This window comes from Oryza brachyantha, chromosome 8 (genome assembly GCF_000231095.2).
Source record: "Oryza brachyantha chromosome 8, ObraRS2, whole genome shotgun sequence".
Lineage (NCBI taxonomy): Eukaryota > Viridiplantae > Streptophyta > Magnoliopsida > Poales > Poaceae > Oryza > Oryza brachyantha.
Window position 1 is genome coordinate 12515090 of NC_023170.2, and position 19474 is coordinate 12534563.

The following is a 19474-nucleotide window of genomic DNA, read 5'->3' on the forward strand; positions in this document are numbered from 1 at the left end:
TCTCGGGTCCCCGTTGCCATCTCTAGCTCTAACTAGAGCTCCCCTTCTCTCTTTTTTGATTCAGGCATTTTTTCTATCTGGCTCTCACTAGTCTTTTTAGGCATGATCCACCTTTTATAATATTAAGAAGATAACACTATGCCACAGACATGATGACTATAGTTGCCTAATTAATATAATGAGAAAATCTTTCTGGTGGAATTGCGAAGTCTTCTTAGAGCATATTTAAAGGTAGAGACTAGTATTGACTCTTCTCTTATCCACGTCAGCAATACTAGCTTATTTTATAAGTGTATGTCCATAGGTAGAGTCAGATATGATTTCTTCATTAATATAATAAAATATATTTTTGTTACTCTTCTGTTCTTTTAATGTACTAAATGGAATAAAATTTCCTTAAATAAATACGAAGAGTCGACTCTAAGCTATTATCATGCATAACAACCATTTCTCTCTTTCCTCACATCTCTTTCCTCCATGTCATCTTATTTGCTCATGTGACAACAGAGAAAGTCGGCTAATAATTACCGTTGTACCCCTTAATGTGATTGATAGGACTAGACATGGATGTCTCTTTGTCCATGGAAATGTTAGGAGTTATCCAATTGTCTTCGATGCATCGTATAGATAAAAGTATGCCAGACTCCATGTGTGTTCGATACAAAGAACATATGGTATAAATACGGTAGGTGTTAGATCATGTTAGGGTCCCATGGGACTATCTAAAACGACTCACCTTTATTGGGACCTATGTGTTGCGTCCGGTGTGTGTGAGAGGGGGAGGGGTTGTCAGGGTATTCCGACCCACCCTTCGGCTAGCTGTACGTTGACCTCTACTTTTGGCTAGTCCAACCTATCCTTCGGTTGGTCCAACGCACCTTTCAGCTAGCCCAACCTATCCTTCGCCCTTCGGCGAAAGGTGGGTCGAACTACCCTTTGGCTAGCCTGATCTTGAATGGTGGGTCGACCCCTATGAAGGATGAGTATTTTAGAGCGGAAAGAGTATTAATTTGTGATTTTAATTTTATATTAAGATGGAAACAATTTCATTTTTGTTAATAAAATTATTCATCTTTAGCAAAAGTAAACTAAAATCCACGGCATTAAAAGAAATGAAGAGTCATGTTGTTTTTGATGATTTATTTTATTTTATATAAATTATTTAAGTATAATCTTCTATTAGAATAATATAATAATTAATATTAACCGGATATTTATTTCTATAAAAGCCAAGTAATATTATTAGTTTATACTCGTCTATATGATAAAATCCTAGTAATATCATTTGCATCACTACTTCAGTTGTAAATATTTGACATTTATTAGTACAAGAGTTGATCAAATTTTTAAATATTTATGACCAGGTAAGAGTACTTGACTTGAGAGAGAACACAATCAAGTTAACTCCAAACAGTGACCGTAGATATCCCATTGCACGCAATCTCCAAAATGGGGCATAAGAATCTTATTAGCCACTTGACGGGCATGCTACAAAACTTACAGTGACAAGCATTCTTGCCTGTGTGCACAAACAGTATGCAACCAGCAATTCACCGAACATATAAAAATGGCCATGGCAAATGGCACATTGGCATCAGGGATACTGTTTGAATTCTGAAGCTAGCTTGTATTTTTGAAGTAAGACTAGAACCAAAAACAGCAGAATTACATACGCCGAATCTGTAATCCTATACAACTCAGCAGCATTTCTTTCCTCTCATGTCCAATGCGGCAATGGCTCACAGCAAAACAATCAAGAACAGCATGAAGCCTGCAATGTCACAGCTCTCCTGCTAGAGGCAGCGGCCATGGCTAGATCAGCACATATAAACAGCTCTAGCCACAGAATGATTGCAGCCAAACTAGAAACAGCATCAAGTCACTCTTCCTGTGTCTCTCACCATGCCTAAGATGGGTGCGAAATGAGGCATCCGGTTTGGCGTCGGAGTCAGCCGGATCTCACTGAGCTGAGTCTTCAGTATAGACAACCATCAGGTTTCATATCTGTAACTTTGTACTGGGTGGCTCCTGGCTGCTGAAGCTGATGTTCCTTGGCTGACCTAAGCACAGAGACTCCTCGCAGTTATTGGTCGACGGGGTGATGTCCATGCACGATGATTTGCTCGGTGTGCTGGGACTGCCCATGGTGTCGCTGCTCTCTAATGGACTCTTTGAGGATGGGTATGGCACCACACTTGACACTCTACAGGATAAACAAGGCATATGTCAATGTCAAAATTATGTACAAGACGAGATGTTACAAGTATTACTTGCACAACATATATTAGCAGCAGTGAGACAGGGCTTGCAAAGCATAATCACAAGATAATATTTATACCTCTCCTTTCGTTTCTCCAAGAATCGGGCGAGAGATGCTTTTCGAGCTTGAGGGACAGCTGGAACAAAAATTAACACAAATCAATCTCAAATGCGTTATGAAATACTACAGTATTACTATGGGAGTCCAGGATTCCAAAAGAATTACAGAGCTAGCAACATTAAGTTACACCCTTATACCTCTTGGCATGATAGCTGAGGCATTTGTGTTTGCTACTTGTGTCGGCTGGGACGGGGCTGCCTGGCTCAAAGGGGTAACAGCTAACGGTAGGCCTCCAGATTTCGGCCCTGCAGAGTCATTGGAGCTAGACGAGCTCTTGGGTAGAGTCACAGCTTGTGACACAATGGTGACCGGATTCGAAACCACTGATACATGAGGCACAGAAGCCTCTGGTTTCTGAACTATGATCTGCCTTGCAGGTAAAACCTCAGGCACTGCAAGTTTCGCGGTGGCGGGAATAGGTGAATCTGATTTACGAGCTACACTTGGTGGACTCAGAATGGATGCCCTGCTTGCTAAAAGCACAAGTTCTTGAGCCTGTCACAACAGTTACAACACAATCAGGAATTATACCCAAGAACTGCAGTAACATCGAAGCATTTCGCTCTTCGCAAAGATATGATACCTTCTCTACCGGAACGTTGTCGAATACATTCACTGCTCCATCATAGAATATGGTCATCTGCCTCGACTTGGGATTTTGAAGGTCCCTATACAAGTCAAACCATCCAATTGTCAGCTCAATGTTTCTCACTTCTCAGCTTTGTTTGCAGTCAAAAGTTCAGAGATGATTTTTATTTGAACAGAAAAGGGAAAAAAAAGGTAACCACCTTGTGCCGCCGTAGACGCCAACGGTGGAGCCGGCCACCGGGCTGCCGACGGTGAACGGTTGGTTCTTGTACGGGCTCCCGCCGGCGACGTTGGGGAGGCTCTGAACACGGAGCATGGGATTCGCCTGGCCGAACGGCACCGGGTGACGATGCGCCGCCGCTACGCCGTAGGAGTCCACGCCCTGCTCACGGTGGCCGTGCGCCGCGGCGGCGTACTGCTGCCGGCTGACCTGGCCGTCGAATCCAAACTGCCGCTGCACCAGAGAGAGGAGAGCTCAGACCATTAGCTTCTCGTCGGCGGGGGGAGGGGGATGACCGGAGGTGGCGCGACGCGAACCTGGTGCGCGATGACCGGGGAGGCATCGCCGGGCGACGGCCGCCGCGGCGGGGGGCGGAACCCGGAGAGGGAGAAGCGGTCGAACACCGCCTCCTTGGAGTCCTCCTCCCTCGCCGCCGACCTGAACGACATGAACGCCGACGACGCGGCGCCGACCTTGGCCGGGAACTGCCACTGCATCGCCGCCGACGCTGCTCCTCCTCCTCCTCCCAGATAATCTGCAGCACGAAAACACTACAAATTCACTCGAGCTGCACGTCGCAATCTGATTGCACAACAGATTTACCTAAGCAGAATCGAAGCAAAAAAGAACCACCACTAAATCACGCGCGCGACGCGCGCACAAGAAAATCGTGCAGATTTGAGCAGGTAATTCGAGCCGCACAAAAATGAAACCTCTTTATATAATTAAAAGAAATAAACAAACAAACGAGAAACAAAAAGAAAGAAAGCCGCGAATTTGGCGGCCCAATCGATGCCATCATCCCAAATCATCATCACTCGCCCGAAATCCGAGCACCCACACATCATCGCCATGGACCGCGCCTCGCGAGCGAAGCCACGTTTACTACTCGAACAAAAAAAAGGAGCACCGACCTGGATGCTCCGGCCTGCCGGCCTCCTCCTTCACCATCTCCCTCCTCCCAATCGCGCCAAGAAAATCCCTCTCCATGGCGGAAACCAAACGAACCAACCCAAGAAGCCACACCAAAACTTTATCCCCTCTCAAGGAGAATCGAGCAGCCCCTCCTCTCCTCTCCTCTCCTCTCCCCTCCTCTCAAGCTTCTTCTCGACGATGCCTTGACCTTTCCTCTCTCTCTCTCTCTCCCCTTGCGATTGCTCGCTTATTTATTCGCGAGATTTAGGAGGAGGAGGCAGCCATGATGATTAGTTTTATTTTTAAGACTAATTATTAAAACATTAGTGTATTGCTCACCGCATTAATTAAAAAAAAGGGCAAGGGAAAAAACGGTGGGCCCCACCCGCCCACCCCCACGTGGTTCGCCTCCGCGGGCGCGGCCCGCCACGGCAACCACCCCGGACGCCACAGACAGGTGGGGACCACAGCAGCGGGGACCACCTCGTCAGTGAGCGCCTGGTGGATTCGGGATAAGGGCGCCTCGATTGGAGGAGGAGGTGGTGGTGGTGGTGCACGGGTGGGCCCGGCCACGTGCGCGATGGAGCGACACGTGTCCCCACAGCGGAGGAGGAGGCACGAGCCAAATTGCGAGTGCCGTATGACGAGCCGGGCCCACTGTGGGGTGGGGGAGCGGGATTCTCTGCGGGGCGCGGCCGGCGGTGGATCCCACGTGGTGCGTGTGCGGGTTGACGCCAACCCATGGTACGAAGTACTGTAGCAGGAGATTTAAAATTATTTTTAAGGGAGTACTACTACCATTTCTGAGTTTTTTAGCTTAACGTTTAACCATCTCTTATTTAAAAAAATTATGAAAAAGTTGAAAAAAATAGTCACACGTAAAGCACTAGTTATGTTTTATCATGTGATAACAATAAAATATTAATTTAAAAAAATCAAATAAGACGAAGAGTCAAAAATTCTATAGAAAAACTTAGAAATTCGTTTATTTTGGAACGGAGGTCATAATTGAAACTGCCTCCAAACGATACGAAATACTCTGTCCCAAAATAAGGTAAACTTTTAACCATATCTATTTAACGTTTGAACATCCGTCTTATTTAAAAATTTTTCAAGAAACGAAAAAATAGTCACGCGAAAAGTACTATTCATGATTATTTAATAAAAACAACAATATTAATAGTAAAATTCTTTTGAATAAGACAAATCGTTAAACATTGTAACTGAAAAGTAAAAGATTGGTTTATTTTGGGACGGATGGAGTATACGTAGAAGTTGCTTTGAAAATTTATATAAATTAGTTGTTTAAATTTATGAGAACTAAAACTCTCTATTTCACGTTATAGATTTTTTCGTAGGATTTCATATTTTGACTTTTGCTTATACTTATACTCCATGATTTGAATGTTAACCTTAAATTCGAAATTGATTCTAAGGTTTTTCATCCTAGTTTATTTTTTAGTTTTGACTTTTAGATCACTTTGAACATGTATATAAGGGTTTATCTGTAAATTATTATTTGTTTAAAAATATGTCGTTTGGTTTTTTCCACCAACAAGCTAAAAGATGACCCCTATTTTCCACGGTATTTTCTTTTCGTAATTATTTATTCTTATAAACCAAAATTTGAATTGCTAGTCTTAAATTTAAAATGACTTTGTAGGTTTTTATCGTAGTTTATTTTCCAACATTTGCTATTAGATAGCTAACAAAAGTATATAATTTTTTCACAAATTATTTTTTATTTGCAATACTTGCCTATAATGCCAAACGATAACCTTAAATCGGTATGGATGTAATTCTAAACTTATATATAACATATAATTGATATGTCGATATTGCAGAAAATCTTATAAATAGAATAAGAGAAGTACATAACTAATTATATGTTAATTACTTACTGTGCGACAAGCCATTTCTAACTTCACATTGGAACAGCCCAAGAACCTCTGTCCATAATACTTATTTTTTAGCATATTAGCTTAAAAAGTTTAAAAGCTTATAATAATCTGTACTGTAGTAAACTACAGTTTATTTATCTCCCACTTTAACTTCAACAATTTAAAGCGTGTGTTTTTCATTTTATAAAACCCTGTGATACTTTGGTTGCTCCAGAAAGAAAAATTCTCAATGAAAGAAATGCACACGGCAAAAGATAAAGAGGTCATCTTTTAACTGAAGGAAAAAAACTATATGTCTATTTGCAAACGAAAGATATTATGTAAATATAAGATTTATATTTGTGTTTTTAGCTATATAAAATAAAGGTTACAAACAAATTATGATTAAAAAATTTAAAATTAATGTTGAAATTTTCAACTTCGACTCCAAAACGAAAATACGACGGAAGTCTCGTTTGGAAGGAAGAGGAGCAGTGAGGTGGCATGTGTTTTTCTATTATTTCCCTTTGTCATGTTTGGATTTTTGTTCATTGTTTTTGACCCTACCCCCATGTGCGCAGGGTTATTCTTTTTTAATTTGTGTGCGAGATGCTTTCGTTTTTTTTTCAAAATGCATTATTTTATTTCTTCTTGGTCAGTCCAGGTTGATTTGAGTTTGATTTGTTTAGTAATATGTCTAAAATGGCGCCAGGAATGACCTTGAGGGGTATTAGGATTGAGGTGGTGTTTAGATTGAGAAAATTTTTGGGAGAAGTGTCACGTTAAATGTTTGACCGGATGTCGGAAGGTGTTTTCGAACACGAATGAAAAAACGAATTTCACGGCTAGCCTGGAAATCACGAGACGAATCTTTTGAGCCTAATAATCCATCATTAGCACATGTTGGTTGATGTAGCACCTATGGCTAATTATGGGCTAATTAGGCTCAAAAGATTCGTCTTAAGATTTCTTTCATAACTATGCAATTAGTTTTTTGGTTCATCTATGTTTAATACTTTATTTAGGTGTTCAAAAATTCGATATGATGTTTTTGGAGAAAAATTTTGGGAACTAAACAAGGCCTGAGTATGCGACGCTGTGATTGCTCATCCATCCATAATCTATCGATAGATAACGAAGGCTTAAAAAATATGGTCTAGCAATTTCCTTTAGCGCATCCTTTATTTTTAGTTATTATTTATATAGGGAGTGAGAAATTCTAATTACATGTTTAAAGGAAAATAGGTAGTTGACATATATAGTTGGTTGTGATATAAAGAATGTAGTATGGATGATATGTTTGAGTATGAGAAGAATTTTTTTAGATAATCATTTAAATAGAGATATAGAGAAATAAATTTGTATGATTTGTTTGGCTTAGCGAAGTGTTCGGCAACCCATGAATGCTACTTCTATTAGGTATATATCATTAACCGCATTTTTCCGACTAGGGGCATGGGTTTTGCTAGCCCACACAGTACCGAACTACTTATCGGTGCTGCTAGTGCACCAATAATATTACAATGATAACGTAAAAAACAAAATAATTCACAACATTCTAAATATAAGCATTTTTATTATTTAAAATTTATATTACAAATATAATTTGTGTTGCACTTATTTCAGTGCACCGAAATTCATATATTTCCTGACAGTCAAATGTATGAGAGGGTAAGCAACTCAAAGTTTGACTAGGACTAACAAGAGTGAATTGTTTCAGATTAAGTACTTGTCCCAAAATATAAATATTTATTCATACTCATAGCCAAAAGATGGAAATAGTATTTGACAAATAACCCAGAAATAGTAACTACCAGTTTGATAATTTTTGTTATTTTATACAACGACATAGTCTTTTAAATTTATCTTTGAACATAATTTTTATTAAAAATATATGATAAATAAATATTTACTATTATTAAAGTGTATTCATGACTCATCTATGCCTGTTGTCATAGTAATTTCAAACTATATATTTGAAAAATTATTTCTGATTAATGTTCTAAAAGTTTAATCACGCCCTTGCATAAACGGTAAGAGTCCTGATACTGGAGGGAGTATATTTTGAATCGGATGGAGCAGCTAGCTATAATGCTATACGTCTGGTCAACACACCACAGCTCAATAGAGCTCACAGATGATTTAACTAATGTTATGTGTTATGTTACCAAATAGCACATTTTTTATTTGACTTAGCTTGCAGTCTAAATCGATCTAACTGATCACACATTTTTTAAGTGAGTTTGGCAGCTTCCACGGGAATTTAACTATTTGCCGTTTTAGATTTGACAATTAGCCAAATACCACTCTTACTGTTGCATTTATTTTTTTTCCCATGGAAAAGAGAAACTTTTTTAACTTTTTACCATTTTCTGCACTGTGCGGTGCCACGTGAGCATGCCAACCTGACAAGGACGCGTGAAATTACCACTCTGTCCCTTATTATGATAGTATGCAATTAGCTGCATTATAAAATTGAAACAGAAGTAATATTCAACGATTAATTAATATTATTATTAATATTTAATTAATAATATTAAGCAATATTTAAAATAATAATATTAATTAATATTATTAATAAATATTATGGATATTAATCAATATTATTAATTAATATTACTTATGTTTTAATCTTATAATGCAGCTAGTTGCATACTACCATAATAGGGGGCAGCATGGTAATTTCATGCGTCCTTGCCATATTGGCATGCCCATGTAGCACTCCAAAGTGCAGAAAGTGGCAAAAAGTTAAAAAAGTTTCTCAATCCCATGGAAAAAAATAAGTGCAACGGTAAGAATGACATTTAACTAATTGCCAAATCTAAAAGTGACAAATAGTTAAATTTCCCCAGCTTCCACAGGCACTACAAGCATCCTAGCACAAGAACTCGAGAGACTAGCTAATTAAACCATAGTTAATTACTAGTCACCGTGTCGTTTAATTAATTACGCTGATATCGAATAACACCGTCAGATCATCACCGACTTTACAAGAAAACAATTCAGCAGATAATCTAATGCCTGCCAACTACTATACCAGCGCCCATCTCGATCTGCATATATATTTTCCTTTCTTTTCATATATATATAATAGTTTATTTTTTTGCCTATTGCGTGTCATCAAGCTAGGATGCGTATACGCGTACGCCGGCCTACGTATTTAATTATATCGGGGAGAAATTGCAATTCTTATTATTATATGTAACTATATGACACGCATACAATATAATACATTAAGAGACTTATGTATTATTAGATGATAGTACACACATGGAATTTAATACGGCGTGTAGAGTTCACGTGATACTACACTAGATCGCTTCTTGATTATTGGGTTCGGCAAATTAATTAATGGCCGTCGATAATACAACCAATAATATGGATGTCCGACAGGCAACAAAATGTTAAAACCGGGGTATATATAACACTGTTAAGTTTTACATCCCTGTGAAAAACATCAAGATATATATAGCAGACACAAATTTTGGTGAAAAAAATTACTTCCATTAGAATTCAGCATTTTTTTCTTGCTTTTCAATTTGCCTGGGAAAAATAAATTAAAGGATCCTATTTTTTAAGACTAAGGACTGCTCGTGCCTTGCAACGGAACTATGGAGCCTGATTGAGAGAGATTTAGATTCTGAGAAGCAGCTGCTCGGTAGCCAGCTTCTGAGAATCTGAAAATCAGTTTCTAGATTGTTAGTTTATTTTCCAGAATCTCAGAAGCTGTGGACCGTTTAGAGTAGCTTCTAACAAAAGCAGTTTTTTTCAAAAACTGCAGCTGGCAGAAGCTCCACAAATAGGCCCTATATCACGCCGCTGGGGACGAGCGCCTGGGGCGAATCGAGCCGCGATGCTTGTGATATTGCGATGCCGAAGTTTTTTCTCGTTTTTTTGATGTGTTTTTTTAAGTCGTCCCCGTTAGTATCTTTTTGTTACGTTTTAGTTTTTTGCATGATGTCGAAGATTTCTTTCATTTTTTTCCTTCCGATTTTTTCTATTCATTCTCTTTTATTGTCCCATTAGTTTCTTTTTGTTTTTTGGTTTTTTTTGTCTTGGTTTTTTCAGTCACGCACGCGCGGCAAATAGGTAGAGGGAGGATGGACAGACAACTCCTCTTTTAACCTTTTAAAGTAGTAAAGATGGTGCATGAGCGATGAGAAGATGGTGCCTGGGGCCTGGGGTTCATTGAGTGAAAGTGAAACAAGATGGTTAGGGTGGGATTGTGGGAAGTAGAATTTACAATACTAGACGACGTTTCACGCTTTGCTACAGGATATATGGTTGAGTGTATGTTAAATATAGAAAAATGGTGTATACTTTTTGCAAGATATATGGTTAAGTGTATGTTAAATATGTTAAAATGATGGATGAATAAACGTTGAAATATCATGAACATGATATAGAGGACGATGATTTACCATGTTTGCGTATTAATATTAAGAATCTAATAAACTATAGAGGATATATATAGCATATTTACATGAGACATAAATATAATACTTTTTCGTAAGTGGTGATATGACATGTTTGTCTAGATTATATAGTACGTTTATATAAGCTTTAAATATAATAATTATGAGTGAGTGATGGCACGATATGTTTACATGTTGAGTTTTATACCTCTTATACATAGTTGGCTCGATCAACATACCTATTGGATAAGAACTATATAAGAATAATAAATTTATGGGATCTTTATATTTATGGAAGGGGGCATTTATTTAATTAACATCTATACTGCTGAACCTTTATAGGTTATCTTGGCTTTCTACAAAGATGGATCATCGATATTCTTCGGTCTAAAAGTATTTAATTAACCCACACATGCCAAAGGTAATTTTGTTGAGAAAAGGGTAATAATTGCCAATTTCATTGGGTAGAGGTTACGTTCTGCAGATATCAAATCTTGCTAAAATATAATGTTTAATTATGAGTGCTTAGCTAGTACTTTATATATAGACCTTGTGTTACATGAGGTGTGATGCATATTGTGGCTACAAATTAATTTAGCCATAGTCTAGGAAGATAGGCTTCTTTTTTTCGTGAGTCTTTTGCCTTTGATTATTTGGAGATGCTTTCGGTTAGAATTAATAATTGTATCATGCGTGCATGATTGATTCGTACTAATTAATTAATTAATTAACGTACACCTGGAGGAGCATTTAGATGTATGCTTTGGCTGTCATGGAGTTGGAAAGAGTCTAGATCTGGTAACTCATATATGTAGCCTATAAATAAAGATTTAGATGGTCGAGTATAGGTTTTTATCGTTTCCACTTTTGCTTCTATTCATAATCCAAGATTTAAATCTTAAAAACTTAATTTTTAAGTTGATTATCCTATTTTATTTTACTTCTTAAATCACTATGTACATGTACATAAAATTTTATCTATAAATTATTTTTTTCTGTTGCTAATACGGCGTTTTGATGCTATGGTAATTAATTATATGTATATTTGAACGTGCATGATGAATGATAGAGACTAAAATAAATAAAATTCGATAGTGAGCTGGGGTCAGCAGAGAATGGACGGATGCAGTTATCACATATCATACTATAATGAGTGGTGTGTTACTCTAATCTGTCGCTAATTAAACAGCTTACATTGTGGTCCAAAATGGACATCTTGTAATTTAATCATGTTCTACATATTAAAAGCAGGTCTTGAAAGCTACTTTGAATATTTATATTTCCATTGCACGAGCTGCAGTACGCATGGGAACAAATTGACTTCCTTTTAAAATCTAATCGATCGATCAATGATCTAGATCCATGGGAAAACGGCTTAATCTATTAGTAATTAATAATATCTCTTCAAAATCATCTCACAATTAAGGTACAGTTCAATCAAACTTGCATGTGACTAATCCATACATCTCATGCATGAAGCATAGACTCGAAATTGGGGATCACCATGAGTTAACGTGCGTGCATCTTGCCCTAGCTAATCTCAATAAAAAATCACGGGAATATATTGGAAAGATGAGATGTATATATATGAGTTCGATTATTCAAAACATAAAAAAGGTTCAAAGGATGGCACTCTTGTTAACTTTTTTTTATTATAAAACAGTATAAACATAAGCGGTCTTATATATACCCGTGTATAGAAATGGAAAAAAAAACTCAAATCTCACACGTGGATTAGGTCAGCTCATATAAAGCTCAACTTGAATCGACTCAAACTCATAGTCTTAATGAGTTGAGCAGAGTTGGGTTTTTAGCTCCTGAGTTTAATGAGCCAGCTCGTTTAGATTGTTAGAACCAAAAGTCATTATGTTTATATATATTTAGGATTTATTAACTAATGATTAGTCATATAATCACATTTTACTATTATATTTAGTTAGTTTTGTTAGTTAGTATATTTTCTTATGTTAATATATGATAAAATAATTAATTTATAATTTATAAAGATGATTTAAATGAGATATAGCTTGTTAGTGTGCCTAATGAGCTTAACAAGTTAACTCGTGACCCGAACCGAGCTAAGCTTTTAGCTAGTTAACATTAACGAGCCAAGTTAAGCTGGCTCATTATCCACCCCTTCCCATGCACCGGCCTTCGCCCGTACTCTTGTGAGCATATCCGTATACTGAGCTAATATATCTTGAGATTGACGAAATTACCACCGATTTATCATTGTGACTGTACGCCGTCTGCCATTGAAAAAATAATTAGCTACAAATAAAATCATACATATAAGTTTTAGAGCTTGAATTCGGACGAGCGTGTGTTTCGCCTCGAGACCACAAATCAGCATACGGAGTGATCAGCTGGGATCGTTTTAGTTCGCGTGTAACAGTCTGCTGCTTAGACAAATTAAATGTGGGCCATCCAACAATTAGGTCATCATGGGAAAAAATATATATTTCCTGCCTGGAATAATACACCACATCAAATCAGCAATTAACAATCTCTCGATCTAAGCCTGCTACAATATTTTGTAAGTACACCAATTTTAATTAGTTGGCACCTACTACTACACATCAATTATTGTTTACTTGACTTTTAGGACATTAATTAATAAAGATGATATATGGGCAAAAATATCTGGAGCACAATATGAGCCTCTATTTAGTGTTAAAAAGGACTTTTGGATCGAAATTAATTAATGTAAGATGCACCGATCTTTTCAATCTCTTTTGTTCAGCAAATATGCTTAAGACAACTTGGAGAAGATTTAAGACGACGACATACCATTCAATCTTAATTTTGTTAGCCTGTACTTTGAATGCGTTGTGCTACAGTTAACTAAAGTTGATCTCTATCATCCTTTTCATGAAAAAAAAGCGAAACGGCATATTTTCATGCGAAAAATAATTTAGAAATAAAACTTTTATACATGTGTTCTTAATGACCTAAAAGCAAATGCCAAAAATAAACCATAATAAAAAAAAACTTTAAAATCAACTATAAATTTAAAATTAAAAGAATCAAATTTTAGTTTATAATCATAAGCATAAGTGTGCTATTGATCATAAGAGCAGTCCTAATGCAGACTCTGTTCATAGTTTCTATATCTCAAAGACTTCACAACAAGAAATCATCATCCCCAATGCAAAGTTTTTAATAATAGTTTTTATAGATAAAGTGCAGCACTAAGCTAACTGGTTAGTCATGGCATAGAAACCACTCTGTCCTCCCCAACGCAGCTGTGGTGGTTTCTTCTGCCTCGAACGGAACATAGACTTAGTTTCTTGATAAGAAACGATTTCTTGGTTTTTCTTCCTTTCTCTTTAATAACTATACTACCACATCAGCAAAATATAATAAATAGATGAGTAATAAATATACTTAGAAACTAAATAGAGTCTGTATTGTGAGTGCTCTAGATGATGCATGCAGCACACCATACATGGATATCAGCAAGTATCATTTCGACAAGTGTCACTAGCCATCTCTTCGTTGGTACGTGTGATAATTTTCTTTCTTATATCTGCGCAATGTCAACTTAATTATAATTATTTGCAACTCATAAGCACATGCTGGGGTAAGACCAATGCATTGAGATCTGCAAATTAAAGAACTTTGATGGATGATTAAAAAAGAAATGAACAAGCAAGCAAACAAAATTCCATCTATTGAAAATCATGGAATTGTATATTCTTTTGATTCTTGGATGAGTTGTGGCTCACACAATGTACCTAATACCTCACTATTTTTTTTTCCTTTATTACATGCTCACTACACAGAGGAAACCTAAATAAACTAAGGCCGTGTTCCTTTAAGCTAACGGATGACAGATTATCACGGGCAGGCTTTACAAAATCCTAATGTATAATCTTTGTAAACACATTTCCTCATAATTATTTCTAATTAGAAATTATTCTCAAAATAAAAAAATGAACTTTCTAATATTTAATTGATTCATTTACGCCATCAATTAATGGTTGTAAACTTGGTTTTTTTTCCATGCTCCGTCATGCGTCTTAGTAGTATTTCCATCCCAAAATACTTTATTTAAAAATAAATCTAGACACATATTTGTGCAGATTCGTCATGAAAATTAAAAACTTTGGGGTGGGGGGGGATGCGTGGCACTTTAGAACTTGTGTTATCTCTAGAAGAGCTTAAAAGAAAATAAATAAATAAATAAATAGAATGTCTCTGGCAAAGAATAAATAAAAGGCGAAGGAAAAGAACAAATACTAGCTGGACAGGTATGGGGAGAGTGATGATGTCTCATACTGCACTGATTGAGTATGGATTTCAAGTTCTAGCTATATCATAATAACTTGACAGCTCTATCTATATTAATTGTGTTCTTGTCTCTTTTGATTGTGTATTATTTAAGAAATACAATGAACAGTGCAGATAGTTAGAAAACAATTTTGTAGTCAATACGATGTTATACAGAGCTGATGGCCCTTCATGTGGCGTGGCACTCACATTTGAATTAATTAAGATGATTAATTAGTCAAGGATAAGAACAAAAAAATAGCTTGTGCAAATTAACCAACATGTGAGCTATCTGCTGCTGCAGTACTAAAATTTATGGCCTTTTTTTTTTGGTCAAGTCTGGAGCTAAACCTTGGGCAGGTTTAGCTTGTTTCTATTGTGAAGTTTGTCAGTACAGGGGAGCAGGAGGTGGTGGTGTTAACTGTTTAAGCTTTCTGTTAGTCTTAGTTAATTCATTTTTTTTGAATAATTGCCCTTGTCCAACAAACATGAGTACATGACCAGATGGTACATATTGTTCACAAAAAACATGACCAGATTCATGGCACACACAAGCTGGAAAAAGATGCTTGATCTGGAATTAATTAATTATTTAAAAACAAAATGCATGGATCTACATTAACTTAGCATCATACCCTGTTCATGTTGATGCCCATCTTTTGCCTGTTATGTCGTTATCAAATACAAAATTATTGGGCATGTATGTATCATGGGTGTATACTTTTTATTTTGGAGGGGGTGTTTCTTTTATTAGTTTTATAGAGAAAGGCATGGTCCTGGTTTTGGATAATTCTGCCTAAAAGACATTGTATATAAAAAGAATAATAAATTAACAGATGAAGAAACCAATACAATCCTGTGATTTAAATAAAATCATGTTCCATTTGGATTGATAAAAAAAAACTAGTAGTTAATTAGACAGAAGGCCAAAACAAAACGGCAACACTAATCGTAGACATGGTTCGTACGACGTCAAATTGCTTCTTTTTAGAATGGAATCTAATGAACTAGAATTAAATCTCTATTTATTCAAACAACCTGAGTGCAATATATATTCGTAACTTAACCAAATGAATTCATCCCCTATGGTTTCCTCCATGTATGATAACCGGTCCTTAAAACCTTGCTCCATTATGTACCTAGTCTCATCCTTACCTAGAACTACGGATATGCACATCTAGCGATGGTAACGGATCTAACTATTTTGCCTACAAAATTTAAGGGCCGGGTTTAAAGCGGGTTGAAAATAAAATTGTATAGAGTTTTGAGCTAAAATTTTTTTAAGAATTAAATAGGATTGTGAAAGAATACACGGGCATTGGCTCATTCCTACCCCTGTGCACATCATGGATATTGTTTTACAAATTTTCTTTATGCAACACTCGGTCGATTTTTTAAGAAGATACATGAATTTTAAACCCAGTCCATGCTATGGTAGGAAGGCAGGCGATTTAGGAGGTGAAGTAGGTCAACAAATAGCATTGGTCGTCGGGGAGTAAGGAAGGAAAGATATGGGATTATGGTTAAGTGTGTTGCAAGAATCTCAAACAAATCTTGACTGTCCAAAATTCATCTGATGTGAAGAGAGAACATGCATGTCGAGTAACATATGTCTCTTGTTTCAAGGACACCATCTCTAGAATTAAACGGGAAGCAATAGTAATGTATTCTCATCTTTTTCCTTATATTTATACTTACAAGCCAAATTTAAATTTGAAGTTAATTTGGAGATTTTTTGTTGTAGTTTATTTTTAGTCTTTAGTTTTAGATAAGAATAACATGTATATAAAAATTTTATCCATAGATTATTTTAATCATTAATAAAACATCTCGCTTATGCTTAACCCAAGTCAGCATATGACCCTTATAGTTATTTCTACCTTACATGAATCTCGATGCAATATGTCAGTGGACACATTGCGGTGCCCAAGAGTACAGTGGCTATGGGCGGTAATGGGGCTATTTTTTGCTAATAAAATTTAAGAATTGGGTCTAAAATAGATTAACAATAAAAATTTATAGAATTTTAAACTAAAAATTTTTAAAGATTATACGTGGTTGTAAAAAAAGAGCCTTGGTCCATTATCCTCCTGGTGGTGGCTGATCATATCGACGAAGAAAAGCCACCATGCATGCATGCATCTTCCGTGCATTCATTTAAATCACCCCTGTCACTAATTAGTGGAGCATTAACGTACTCAAAGACAGTGTCTGATGGACTTGATTAAGAATCTCTTAATTCGAAGATAGGTTAGCTAATTGCAGTTCGATCATCAATTGACACGATCTATCTAAATATTGCAGCTCGATTAAATTTGTGGTCAGAAGGGAAGAGGAGCTTCCAAACGCCTCAAAGAGAACGGCTCATATAACAGTTTGATTCAGTCGCTGCTCTACTAACGGCAGCATTTGTTTTTGCAAGCACTATATTCGGATCTATTCTCTCCGTTTTAGAATAAAAGTACAGTACTTTTAAGATTTAAATGTTAGGGCATCTGCAATGTATATTTTTTTAGAATATATAAGTCTTGACATATCATCGTATACTAACTTAGCTAAAAATGCTCCAAAACTAGAACTAACACTAAGATGGGCCTCACTACTTCATAAAAATATTATCACCCTCCACTTTCCCCAACCTGCCAACGGTCAGTGAACCAGCCAAGTCCAGCTGAAATTATTTTTTATTCTAGACACCTGTTGCTCAAACAAGCAACCAATGCTTAAAATTTCTACACTAGCACCTATGCTCCAATGTATTGCACACCTTTTCCTTTTGTTTCTCTCTCCACCATGCACCTCCTTGGAAAGTACACTAGAGCTGCTCTTACACTATGATATAAATATTTCTATACTAATCCTTATTATTTCATTCATTACAATGATTCTAGAGTCAATTTGATGTTTAAAAAGAGAATCTAATTAATTCAAAATTTAAAAAATAATCATTAAAGTGACTAGAAATCTTTTGGCGTCTTACTAGTCTATGCTAAACAACCTAGAGGCTCATCTTTTAACTTTTTCTAAAAAAATACAAACAATATATTTAGAAACGAAAAATAATTTACAAAATAAAACTTTTATACGTGTGTTTTTAGCGATCTAAAAATAAATACGAAAAAATAAAAAATTCTAAAACTAACTCTAAATTTAAGGTTACTAATTCAAATTTTGGCTTATAAACAAAGATAAAAACGAAAAGATAATGATGCTACAAAGATTCTATTTTGCGACGGGCGTAGAAGACAGTAGTATCAAGTTATTATATCCTCAATTGTACGATCAAGTCATATGTATTGAACTTACTCTCTAATCCAATGGACATATGTATTGTAGGACAAATGACATTAATTGTTTCTAGAGCAACATATATGCATTAGAAAAAAATGATGGGCCTTTTTTTATGAAAAAAAATGACATGGCATGCACTATTTATCATGTGATATCATACAGTGTGCTCTGCCAATCAATTAACAGGTCTTTTTAGACGATGGATATTTTATTAAACAATAAAACTGCGTAATAAGCATATGCATCTACTAGGGATGCACATAAACCAATGTAATAGTAACAACGTTTTTGGTTGTTGGATTGATCGATGTCATCTATCATGGCCATCGATCGTCATCTCGAGCCCATGGGATTAACAGCATTTTCGGGTGATCAATTAATTCCTTTTTTTTTTAGAACGTCGACGGTAGTTTGGCGAAACCTGGACGACCTACTTCCCATAATAACGTCCCATAATAACTTCGTGTTTCAGTTTTTTGATACAATGTTTTGACTCTTTGTCTTATTTGAATTTTTTTATGATTAATGTTTTTATTGTTACGCGATGATAAATAGAATACTCCCTCCATCCCAAATTGATCATCATATAAGGTCTAAGTACAAAGACCAAAAATCTATTTAATTAGCATTAGAAAATTAGAGTCATAAATCCCAAGCTACATGTATACATGCATAATCGAAATTTATAAATCACATTAAAACTGATTGGGTAGACACATTAAAGCATTTAATGTGTATGTTAACCAAAGTTTTCCACACTATAATTAATACATAATAGGCTCTCTTCTCTTATATGATGATCAATTTAGGATTTCTAGTTTTCTCTTATATGATGATCAATTTGGGATGGAGAGAATAGTATTTTATGCGTGACTAATTTTTTTAAGTTTTTGTATAAATTTTTCAAATAAGATGAATATTTAAACGTTGGACACGAAAAAATAAAAAGTAAAATTATTATGAGACAGAGGCAGTACTGTTTAAGCTTGCACGAAGTCACTCTCGGCTACAAAGGCTAGAAGAATTCAATTTGTTATGATAAAAGTAAACTCCGTCTAGTGAGATTGGGAACCTCGAGAAGACTAGGGAAACCAAATAAGAAGGAAAAACTATTGGGGTGATTGATTGGCTTATTTAGGAAAAAAAAGTAAATCGTATATTTGCAAATGAAAAATAATTTGTGATAAGCTTTTTATATACGTGTTTTTAGCGATTTAAAAGTTAAATCTGAAAAATAAATTATGATGAGAAAATATCAAAACCTACCCTAAATTTAAGGTTAATAATTTAAATTTTAGATAACAGAAGCGAAAAAGATAGGGCGCATGTTTTTCGCTTGAAGTTTCATGCACGAAAAGAGTCACCTCCTCATCTGAAGGCAGGACAGATACGTGCTCGCTCTGTTCTAAACTGTAATATATGCATTAAATTTTTACACAGTTAACAATGTTTTCCTTGATCATTAAACATTAATTTGTCATTGTATATTACCAATACTATGAGATTAACCTTA

The 19474-nt window shown here is 36.0% G+C and overlaps 1 protein-coding gene across 1 annotated transcript; it reads right to left on the bottom strand.

Moving 5' to 3' along the window:
- Nucleotides 1-1587: 1587 nt before the first annotated feature.
- On the bottom strand, nucleotides 1588-4349 carry LOC102711174 (protein TIFY 6a-like). The gene is made up of 7 exons (XM_040527058.1): nucleotides 4103-4349; nucleotides 3506-3723; nucleotides 3169-3422; nucleotides 2964-3048; nucleotides 2518-2875; nucleotides 2339-2396; nucleotides 1588-2203 (listed from the first exon to the last, which is right to left on the bottom strand). Exons 1-7 carry the CDS (start codon nucleotides 4176-4178, stop codon nucleotides 1999-2001), a joined length of 1254 nt encoding a protein of 417 aa, XP_040382992.1. The 5' UTR covers nucleotides 4179-4349; the 3' UTR covers nucleotides 1588-1998.
- Between the last annotated feature and the right edge of the window lie 15125 nt (nucleotides 4350-19474).

Coding starts and splice junctions, on each gene's coding strand:
- LOC102711174 (XM_040527058.1), bottom strand. CDS start 4,178: ATGGAGAGGGATTTTCTTGGCGCGATTGGGAGGAGGGAGATGGTGAAG. Junction 3,724..4,102: donor CGGCAGGCCGGAGCATCCAG/GTCGGTGCTCCT, acceptor TTCGTGCTGCAG/ATTATCTGGGAGGAGGAGGA. Junction 2,397..2,517: donor CTCAGCTATCATGCCAAGAG/GTATAAGGGTGT, acceptor TTTTTGTTCCAG/CTGTCCCTCAAGCTCGAAAA.